This window comes from Doryrhamphus excisus, linkage group LG6 (genome assembly GCF_037039965.1).
Source record: "Doryrhamphus excisus strain RoL-2023G ecotype Guam linkage group LG6, RoL_Dexc_Guam_v1.1, whole genome shotgun sequence".
NCBI lineage: Eukaryota > Metazoa > Chordata > Actinopteri > Syngnathiformes > Syngnathidae > Doryrhamphus > Doryrhamphus excisus.
In genome coordinates this window covers 19813907-19826058 of record NC_136362.1, presented here as the reverse complement: position 1 = coordinate 19826058, position 12152 = coordinate 19813907, and the positions used below count along the sequence as shown (strand labels likewise).

The following is a 12152-nucleotide window of genomic DNA, read 5'->3' as shown; positions in this document are numbered from 1 at the left end:
TAAAGGTACAGACACGGTGATACCAGTAATAGTGCTGCTGTTTTGAAACATGTACTTTTAGATCATTTTGTTGTGAAGTTTGTGCTATACGTATTCCATTTTTAAATCAAAATGTTGCAATCTTTATGGAGTTTCTACTGGCCTCAAGTCAAGAATAGGTGCAGAATGGCAAGCCGACCTTGAAAAACACGAAGGGGTCACTTTTTGGTATGGTCCTCAGCCCCCCACCAAGATCCCCGTCATTATTTTCCCACTGCTATTTAGTAATAATACAAATTCCTTCAGCATTCCTCAGCCCTCCCCCTCTTTTACAGGAAGGCTTGGTCACATAACCTCCTCACGTTGACCCAGTGGGGTCGTTATATTAGTGCTGTAATATACTAAGTGACTGTGAACGATTTTGACGACATAAATGTTCTTTACTTTTACAAGCATTTATCTGAAATGTGAGTGAACGTGCTTATGTCTAATTGGCATTGAGACAGAGGATTCTCTCAGCACTTTCACTTCACCATGTTGTAAAAGATAGTGTCATAAAAATGGCTTGTAAACGTGTTGGCTGACAAACACAACACTGCGTGCACAGCTCCTGCAGGTGAAAAAATGTGCTTTTATTGCACATGGATTAATATATTAAATTGATGCCGTGATTATTAATTTTGTGGGATGCATGTGGTTTGTAATTTTGCATAATGACCTTCAATACATACTTCATACATTAGTAGTGATCCCTATGAGCAGTGTAGTGTCTTGCCCTAACGTCTGAGGTACTGTCCTCCGCCCACTTTCCTTCCACAACAAAAACAAACATAAAAAAAACAAAAAACACCACCTGGTGGCATCACTATTTGGGACAAATTTCCAGCCGTTAATTGGGGCATGGTATCTCGAAGAGTGGGGGGTCAGTGTTTGCCAAAGTAGAACAGCCACACAAGCTTATGCTAGAATTCTGTTTTGAGCAAATAATGACAGATAGAGTAAGAGAGTTGGGGAAGGTGGAATGACACCCAGGGGAGCCGTGGGACAGTCACACCCGAGCTCATCCATCTCCAGGACATGAGCAAGTAGCATGCCTGTGACTTGCCAAATAGAGCGAGTCTGAAAGGGAATTGAACATGACATGACGACCACACTTGGACACATTGTGACTGACACCCACACACACCCACACACATAACAATGCATTCTCATACATGCTTTCTCGTTATGGGAACTAAATAGCAAAGTCAACTGAGGTTTCAACAGAATTAATCATTTTTTGATGTACTTTTTTCGTTAGCATTGCCTGTAATGCTAAATGATGACAGGTCCAGGGGGTCCAAGCCATTTGATATCCTCTGTCTTGGCAGAATAACATTTTTAGTGTTTAGATGAAAACTGAAATGAGCATATGGACCTGAATATAGGACGGCACCTCTTTCCACCAGATTTCATTTGGCCACCTTTTCCAGTTTCACTTGTGGGACACAGAAGCCATATAATATATTAACCGTCAATGACCTAGGTGCACGAATGGGTGTCCTCCTGGCTGGGTGACACCCTACCAGGGTGTTGTATCCAGGAGGCATTCAGACTTTTCTCGATGAGAAGGCATCCAGATGACCAAACTCCTTAACCTCTCTCTTAGGGTGAGTCCAGGAACCTTGTCTGCAATTTTGTGATTTTGGTCACTACCCACAGCTCATCAGCATAGGCGAGGGTAGGAATGTACCTTGACCAGTCAATCACCCAGTTCGGAACAGTTACTGTATTAATAACACTGTGACCATCCGCCTTTCGATCTTAGTATGTGCCGGCATTATCTTACCCATGAGAAAGATCCTGAGATACTTCAACTCCTCTGCAAGTTTTGACTCCCAACCCGAAGAGTGCAATTCACCCATTTTCCGACTGAGAAACGTCTTCCCAGAAGCTTCACACTCATGCAAACCACTCCATTAATGGCTGAAGGTCACAGTCTGATGAGGCCATCAGGAACACATAATACACAAATAGCAGATATGAGATTTTAAGGCCTCCAAACTGGATGCCCTCAACCCCTCGGCTGTGCCTAGAACTTCTGTCCTCAAGGATTATGAAGAGAATCAGTGACAAATGGTAGCCTTGGCAGAGGCCAAAGTTCACCAGGAACAAAATATCAATGTCAACCAGGCTCCTGCTCTGGTTGTGCAAGGACCAAATAGCATGTAGCAGCATGCAACCAACCTCCCGCTACACTCGACACAGGACAGTCAAATGCTTTTTTTGACACAAAGCACATGTGGACCGGTTGGGCAAACACTCCGTCACCCTCCAGTACTGTCGCAAGGGTGTAAAGCTGGTCCAGTGTTCCAGAACCACAATCAAAACCACATTACACCTCTAATGGTGGTGCCCTTCTCTCCAGCACTCTGGAATCAACTTTCCCAGAGAGGATGAGGAGTTTGATCTCCCTCATCCTTCTTAAAAAGGGGGACCACCACCCTGACCCTCCAATCTACAGGTTCCAGACTTTCACACAACATTGACGAGACATGTCAACCAAGACAGTCCCACATCATCCAAGATCTATTTTTATTATTGTTATTATTTTTGAAAATCATTTTAAGACAGGGTTTGATAGCGACCAGTCCAGTTTGTACCCCGCCCTTCGCCCAACAGCTGGGATAGGCTCCAGATACCCGCCACCCTGGTGAGGATAAGCGGTATAGAAAATGGATGGATGTATTTTAAGACTAAATTTATGTATTTTTTTATAAAACTGTTAAATATTTTTTTTAATACAAAATAATTCTCATGAGAATGCCTGAAAAGTTTTGACAGCCTGTCAGTGTCACCGTGTCAACACAGTTTGCGTTTGTCGCAAAAATGTTTACGATGCATGCGCAGCTTGGAGGTAGATTAGTTGTATGTCAAAATGACGAGGTGTGGACTTGGCTAAGCCAGTGGGACAGAAGCGCTGATGTGTGCTGCCATTTAAAATAGCCCAGACAGACAGCTGAGCAGCTGTGACCTCATGCCGCCCCAACTCTCACTTACACTCATCAACCGTATAGCTGCAACACGTGCACTAACATGCTAACTTGTCTCTCCTGTGAATTCTACTTCATGCACATGCAGATATATTTATGAAATGATGGTGAGCAAAGTAGTTCAGTTACGTACATGTCTGGTAAGGACAAGTCATAATATCCTAGGAATGAAGATTTCTTAAAGTTGTCTTCTGCATGCGCGGCCAGACAGTCACAGCATGAAATGGACTCCACGGATCAAATACAGTCTACAATAGTGTGGGGACAGGTTGGATGAAATCATTGGGATTGGACTATTTGAAGGAGCGTGCGGCCTCCGAGAGCTCTGCCAGGAAAGTGTCATTAGTTATTTGTGTTGATAGAATGATGATGAAAACAGTCAGGGTGTGGCGGAGGCTTAACGCAACTCTGTCCAGAGAGTTTCTAGTTTCTTTTGGAACACAAAAACATTATTGTCATTTGACCTAAAAATACAGTGAACCCTCCAAAATAATATTTTTTTTCCAGTAACTGTAACTGAGTTACCACCAAAACCTTTATCAACTGCACATGTATTTTGAAAAAAAATATTGCTATTAAAAATATGCCTTTTCCCCAGCAAATAACAAAAAAAAAAACTTAGGTTGCAGAAAGATATACCTATATAATATTATACGCAAAAAGTTACAATATAACAAGAAGAACACTTCTAAATAATATTTAAGACAGTTAAACCATTTGTAAATTTAAAAATTTATAGAAAAATTGGAGAAAAAAACAGTCTCGGTGGCAGATTACTATCACTGTCCTGCTCCACTCAAAGACTGAGGCAATCATTTTTCAATTTATATTCAGTGCTACTTAAACAATGTTGCCTTTATACTGTTTTGTGCTCAGTTGTCATTATATAAAGCCAGGAAGTCTGAATTCAACAATTAGAATTAAAAAAAAATACTTAAAGTGGAAGCAAACATTCTTTACTCAAAATCAGCTGGTGAGATAGGATGTGTTTAGGTTCATTAAACAACTTGTTTTGATGATTATTAGTATAATGTATGATACTATAATTTGTATAATTCTGTATAACAAAAGAGCAAACTTGTTCAGTGACTTGTTCAGTTCATGTTGACTTCTTGCCTTTCTGTGGGACAAAAACAAGCTCCAAACTAACCACATTGCTTGCTTGTTTTGACAACAAAATTCCATTCTGGTAAAAAATAAAATTTGAAGTCCGAACTCCAGAAGCTCAGCAGATAACTCCAGCTAGAGAGCGAGCTACCTGCCAGGAGTGTAAACAAAGATGCAAGACAACTTTGAAAGGCAATAAGGGAGTGATCAAACATGCTAGCATCGATTGTCGTAGCCGCTATATGACGATTGTTTTTTTTGATGATCTTTGAAAGGTATTGGCATATGCTGATTTTTTTTTAATGGAAATCGTTCCTATTTTTAGGCTAGTTTTAGCTGTTTGTAAATTTTTTTAGGGTTTAATTTTATTTTCATAATGTGCCATGGGTCAATAATAAAGAAGTCACAGGCCCCACTTTGGACCCCCCTAAATAAAGTAAAATAATACAACACGTTCCATAACATGACTGGAATGCTAACTACTGTAACTCTGGTGAAATATGCAAAATTTATAAATATGTGAAAAATCATGCGAGATTTAACAAATTTAGAGATGTGTTGTATTTTGAAATTATAGTATTAGTACAATAGCACACACTGCACATGTATTTATTAACATTACTTACAGTATTTTTTTCACTTTTTCTCCTTTGTGTTCTCTCGTCAGTAATTAAAGCATAGCATGCTCGCCATACTGTATTCTTGCATAAATCCATATTTAAAAAAATATATATTTGTACTTGTACATGTGCGTCAGCTTTCTTTGCCAACAGCGGCAGTGGCATCGATGACCACAGCACAGACAAATTCAGGGCGCCTGGACTCCATGAATAGGTGAAGTTTCCCAGCAGCCAACAGGTCAGCTCCATATCAGTTGAGGGAGCAAAGCGTCCACTATGAATGCACATTCCATTTGTGGTGCAAACACAGAGAGATATGTTTAGCAGGGAAGTTTCTTGGATGCAAATAGAATAAAAAGGTCAGACAGTGCAGCCTGCCCTGTAGACACTATCATAACTCAGAACTGCAGGAGAACATAGTGTATGATCACTGTCCAATGTAAAGCATAGCTGTGTATGCCACTGACTGTGGAGACATGTTTTTTAATGAGACAAATATGAATATATAATACAGCGCGGTGAAAGTTTTCAACAGTGAGTATGAGCATGATACAATTTAGATGTTTTAGGGCGTACTTGCACTGCCGAGGTGAACCACTTTTTAGGGTGTATTGACATACAGGCAATGTATAGAACCACACTGTTGTTAAGAGTCTACTTCTTGAACCTTGGGCTATGAAAGATTTGGATAGCCTTATGTTCTGCCGTTTAAGGATGCTGATTGGTCACAAAAAAACAACACTTCAAGTGTACTGTAACAGGCCAACACAAAACAGACAAACAATAAGAAACAAGTCAAGACCAGTTACTTAAATATGTACATTTATACACATGCGACAGTTGGGGAGTGAACTGCAGGAGGTGAAAAAAGATTGAAGCAAATATGAGCATAATTTAGCACCTTTTAAACTGTCCAATTAACATCATTGGCATAATGCTCCCCATGCTTCACTGAACAGTATTACCATATTACAGAACATATTTGCATAGAAATTAAACAAAAAGTGTCTAAAACACCAATTTAATGGAGCTGAAATGTTGTATATGTGCATCGCCCACTTTAATACTGTAAAGTAACTAGTTGTACAGAACATACATTCACGAAGGTACCTTCCATTCCAACAATTAACAAAAAACAGCAAACAGTCATGGTTGTATTTTATAGGAAACACAGCTTGCTTGTTGGATTTCTTCTGCATGGAGACAAATAAGGATTTACTCATAATCTGCTGGATTTGCAAGGAACGTTCGGCATTAGAGTGGGCCACGGGGGCATTACTGTTATCATGACTAATGCTTGAAAGAAACATTTTTTTGAGAAGAAGGAAGAAATACACTATGATGTCATTAAGAAGGGCTATAGCACAATACTGAATAAAGCAGCATACTTTCCAGACTCTAAGTTGCACTTTATTTCATAGTTTGGCTGGTCCTGTGGCTTATATGTCAAACTATATTTATAATTTAACATGTATTTAAATGTTAGTACCATACCAACTGACATGAAACAGGGAGTGTGAGAGGACACTCTAGCCTGCCATTCAGTGATGGAGAATGAGATTGGGAGTTTGGTGAACTTGCTTGATGGAGTCACTGGTTTGTTATGTTAATTTACCCCGGAATTATACTTTATTTTGTAACTGAACACATGTAGTTAAGAAATTATATACATTTCAAGAAAAAACTGCATCCCAACTCCAAAATTTACAACTTCATTTTGTTTTGTTTGTTACCCATACTATGACACTTTATTCTTGTAAAATTCCAAGAATATATTTTTTCATTTCTGTGTTTTTTCCCATTGTTTTGTCCCATTATTTAAACATTGTAAATTATAAATTTAAATAAATTTAAATTTAATATAAATTTTTAATTGGGCGGCACGGTGGTCGAGTGGTTAGCGCGCAGACCTCACAGCTAGGAGACCAGGGTTCAATTCCCACCCTCGGTCATCTCTGTGTGGAGTTTGCATGTTCTCCCCGTGCACGCGTGGGTTTTCTCCGGGTACTCCAGTTTCCTCCCACATTCCAAAAACATGCTAGGTTAATTGGCGACTCCAAATTGTCCATAGGTATGAATGTGAGTGTGAATGGTTGTTTGTCTATATGTGCCTTGTGATTGGCTGGCGACCAGTCCAGGGTGTACCCCGCCTCTCGCCCAAAGACAGCTGGGATAGGCTCCAGCACCCCCGCGACCCTTGTGAGGAAAAGCGGTAGAAAATGAATGAATGAATAAATTTTACTAAATTTTCTACTCAAAATTGCCATCATGGTTTGACTTTATTTTCAAAACATTGTTTTTCACCAAAAATATTTTCAAAAATTATAACTTCATGGATACAACTTTTTTAAATCTATTTTTTTATTTAATATTTCAAGTTTTTGCGACTAAAATGAAGTTTGTCCTCATATGACATAATTCTCATAAAATTACAACTTTTCCTCAACAACAACTTTTTCATCTAAATATATTTGGCTTTATCCTTGTAAAATTTCAATTTTTGTTGTTTTTTTAGTTTTCTTGTAAGCCTATACTTTTAGAAAGTACTGTGGGCATTAAAATACAGACAGCTTGCTTTTGCCTTAACTGCCTTATAACTGAATAACTGTTCATGTGTTAGGGACACATTCAGCCATTGGTCTGTGTGCAGTTGAATAACAGGCCTTTCCAGATTCACTTTCTTGGTCTTGAATTTGGTGACATTTTGTGAATGTGTATTGTTTTCCTCTTCATTACGCATTTTTGGACTTACAGTCCGGAAAGTACAGTGTGTAAGATCGTTAGTTATTTGACTAAATCATGTAAAAGGTATGTATTTTTTACACTTCTGACAACATGCATTAATGTGCAGTTCCACAAGCAAACACACAACACAGGATGCACGCTAATCATTCATGAAATCAATATCCTACTGGCTTCTTTGTTTCTGCCTTCTTCATTTAAGTCCACTGCTTTATTTGCATAGAAATGAAATCCCTGTGTGTTCAGAGCAGACAAGCACAACCCATTCAAACTCTGAACGTCATACGCACCATGAAATCATTCCAAACTATATACAATTACTTACTATACACACCTAGTTCCATGTGTGTGAGGGGTGCACACCTGCACACATTACATTCTAAAAGGGAGCCAACATACACAATCAGTCGTTCTGTTCATCTGGGTCAGGCGCCTGCAATCGTTTTATCAATCTATCATGCATTCCATAATCCACAGAGAGGAAATACTGTATGTTTTCGAATGAGCTATTCTGAATGGGTGGAAGAAAATGCAGGAAAAATGAAACAACAAAAAGTGTCATGTAAATTGGCATTTGGGTAAACCTTTATATGATCACATGGGTGTGTCGTTGAGAGTGAAGTGGCACAAGGTTGTGTTGGTGCGTGAACGCACGCATGTCCGGTCCACTTATATAGAGGAAAGCCTTACAGGAAGCAGCAAACACACACATGGTGACGAGTGTGTGCTCCGGAACAACAATCTGACAGTCTTTCTTTTCCTCCCGTGATCCAACAGTAAGGAAGATCGTATATGTGATGTGAAAGTCAGTGTGCACATATGCAGTTCTTTGAAGAACAGTCACATCAGAAAAGAGTCCATTGTGAGCAAAGTGCAGCAAGAAGAAGTACAAGGCCGCAGGGGGCTGGCCAGTTGGAAGAAGGTGAGCCCCCTATCACCCGAACCGAGGGGGGCTTGGCTGCATTCTGCTTGGAACCATTTGATCCAGGCCCGATGGATGCAACCTCACTGGAGACTTTTGTATGTGCTGTAAGACACAAGAGAGAAACTCCATCACTGTTTTGGTATCATACAATACACATTTATAGCTAAACAACCTTTTATTAAACACATAACAAAGGATTACTGGGTCATACTGACATTTATTACCGTAAATCAGATTTGTACAGATTTGAAAACCAGTTGTTTCAATCATGAGCTGTGAAAAAACTCACAAGTTTGGCTAACTTCTAATCTCATGACATCGCCTTTACTTGAGACAACTATTCATCTAACTACTGTGCCACCGGTGTAGCTCTTTCCTTGGCAGAGCCAAAAAAAAGCATTGTAAATCTCAGGACTCATGGTGTCATCTTACAAACAAAGCTACATCATCACACAGCAACTTAACTCTTACATGGGATTGGATGATATTTTTATATACTGTGTGTACTGGTATAGATTCTTCCTGTTATACTGGATGGCACTAGTGCCAAAAGACACCATCTGTCACTGGGAAGCTAAAAGTACAAACAAAAGAGTACAAAGTAGCAAAGAAGGATTTAAAAAGTTGCTCAACTACTTACAGACAATAGGCAGCAAAAATACAAGTACAAGACAGAGAGACAAAAGGTCAGGAGCAAGAATGAAGCGTGCAATATGCAGTCAGGACGAGACATGACAAGGCAAACAATCTGACAAGGAACAATGGAAGTGGAGTGGTATATGAAGGCCTAATGACTGATGGGTAACAGGTGCGCAGACCAGGAGAACAAGGCAGGAATCTGCTGCAGGATAGAAAAGAGGGAACAGGGGGCAGCAGACCAAAACAAGTCCAAAGACCATTCATTCATTCATTTTCGACTGCTTTTCCAAACAACCATTCACACTCACATTCATACCTATGGACAATTTAGAGTGCCCAATTAACCTAGCATGTTTTTGGAATGTGGGAGAAAACCCACGCATGCACGGGGAGAACATGCAAACCCCACACAGAGATGGCCGACGGTGGAATTGAAAGTCCAAAGACCAAACAAGACCAAATCATGAGACTTCCAAGAAGAATAAGAAAATGACTTACACCAGTATAAATGATAAACAATGAATTTGGCCGCGGCAGATATATAAGGCAAATAAAATGCTGTGATTGTGAGAAGGAATTATTAGGAAAAATTTACTCAGCAAACCGCTTAATCGTGGCACAAAACTATTATGACCAATTAATAATCCCCTCCTGACCAAAACAGGTTTAAATGTGAAAGCGAAAGTTGGCTGAATCTCCTTACAGAGTGCGAATGGCAGCGGTTGTGTGGTTGTGGCTTTGCTCAGACAACATGCATTATGGGAAAACGTTTAAATATATATATATATTGTTTCATTTTATACTCGTATTGGTACTTTTATATTCCCTAGGCACCTTTTGAGTGTTAAGTTGCTGTGTGATGACCGTGTGAGTGAGACTTATAATGGGTGCGATTTCCAATAGGTTGACAAGTGTGTTGTGGGTTCATGTAAAGCTTGTGCTTGGCTCCTGCCAAAGAAAGAGCTATGCGAGGGACACAGTATTTCAACCCTTAGTAGTTGTTCTGAAATAGTTCTCAAGTATACGCTTTCATTCAGTACCCGCTCTGTTGAATGTGAACCTAAAGGTGTTTGCTGGGACTGAAGTCAGGGTTTGTAAAATAGATGTAAGCATAGCTTTTCTCACTTTGAATGGTGAAATTTGGTCAATATGGTAAATATGAAACAGCCATCCCAGGTGTGTATGTGGAATAAGTGCAAGGCAAAACTCTACAGAGAGGGAATTGTTCCTAACAGCAGTGTTTTTTACGTTATTGTTCCAGTCTACAATAGACAAAGAAATCATTTATCCGAAATCTGATTGTGCCTATTGTTTCAGTGATAATGGGCTGCATCTCATCAGAGAGCAGTCAGTGTAGAGAATCCGAATGTGCAAACACACAGAATGCTAAATCACTGCATGTTAACCAGCTGGCTAATTAAGGGAGACAATTCCTGCCAGAATAACCAATTACAGTCCAGACAACACGGCTTCCAACTAGTTTGAGTGTCTTTTTCATCAGAGAAAATCCATGCTGCTGGTGCTGCAAAGCTTTGTGAACTTTGACATCAAACTAAATTACGAGCGGTAAAATGTGGTCAGGAGGAGGTGAGCCGATGAAAATAAGATGCAAGACCAACTGTAATGTTAACAGGTGTTATAACTGCAAAAGTATCTATACCACATTTACACCCATGAGACATTATACAACAGGGGTCTCAATTGTATCACTACTAGAGCTACTTGAACAAGAAGAAAGGAGAGTTATATGTCTGGTAACACTGAAATCAAATCATCCAAATTTACTCTCACCGAGGTCACTGAGGACCGAGGGCCAGCTCCAACTTGTGGTGCCCAGGACGAGACTTAAGACCAGGGGAGACCGAGCCTTTTCTGTGGTTGGCCCCAAGCTATGGAACTCTCTCCCAAAAGCTTTAAGTCTCGTCTTAAAAGCCACTTTTATTCTCTGGCTTTTAACTCGGAGTGAGTCGTATGGTCCTGTGTCTTTTAGTTATTTCTTTTATTTTAATTGGTTTTATTTTTTTTATACTTTTATTGCTTTGCTTCTTGTTTTTAATATTTTAATATCTATTTTACTATTTTATTTCTTATTTGATCTTTTTGGATTAAATTCGATTTGTACCATTTATTTATTATTACTTTTTATTTTACTAGTCTGTGCAGCACTTTGGAAACTCTGTTTATAAAATGTGCTATATAAATAAAGTGGATTGGATTATTATGTACCCTGTAGGCTGTTGGCCACACAGCTAGGAGATTCAAGTTCGATCCCACCCCTGGGCATCTCTGTGTGGAGTTTGCATGTTCTCCCCGTGTATGCGTGGGTTTTCTCTGGGGACCCCGGTTTCCTCCCACATTGCAAAAACATGCTAGGTTAATTGGCGACTCCAAATTGTCCATAGGTATGAATGTGAGTGTGAATGATTGTTTGTCTATATGTGCCCTGTGATTGGCTGGCGACAAGTCCGGGGTGTGCCCCCAGGGACAGCTGGGATAGGCTCCAGCACCCCCGTGACCCTCGTGAGGATAAGTGGGTTAGAAAATGAATGAATGTATCCTGTATTGGTTAATACAAGTGTAAAGCATACTAAAGGAGGGAGGGGTTAGTTGGTTGATATCGGTATAGGCAAAATTAGCACTGTATATCAAATATCATTAACAAGTAGTAGTAGTATTATTAGAAGTATTGAGCGTCTCTGCTATCTTGTGGCAATGTGTCATTAGATGCATACTTTCTGAATTGAACAGTTATAAAACTACTTAGAGTTGAGCTGGTGAGCTACTCAAAAGCAGGTGTTGAGCTACTGGTAGCCTACAAGCTACCCGTTGGAGACCTTTTACAGAGTATATCTTCTCCATTAATGTTTATAACACATTGTATGTCACAGCTCGGGAAGTGACATCACACAATATCAATGGAGCAAACAAAGAACAATGGATGACAGCATTTTATGTGATGTTTGCACAGAAGACACGATTGTCCTTCAACCATTCAACCGACTTCAGTGTGTCTCGCTCCACCCATTAGTACAATACCACTGCAGTTGACACCCTGATAAAAGGGTGTAAGAAAGTAGCAATTAAAAAAAAGTAAAATGCTTTGTGTGT

General features: G+C 39.6%; 1 protein-coding gene across 2 annotated transcripts in view; it reads right to left on the bottom strand.

Annotated features, from left to right (window-relative positions):
• Window positions 1–5259: 5259 nt before the first annotated feature.
• The window catches only part of gpc5c (glypican 5c), a 107130-nt gene continuing 100237 nt past the window's right edge, over window positions 5260–12152 (bottom strand). For both annotated transcript variants that reach the window (XM_058069082.2, XM_058069083.2), the window contains one exon: window positions 5260–8507. In XM_058069082.2, the coding sequence (XP_057925065.2) occupies window positions 8326–8507 (182 nt within the window). In that variant the 3' untranslated portion in view covers window positions 5260–8325. The remainder of the gene's footprint in view (window positions 8508–12152) is intronic.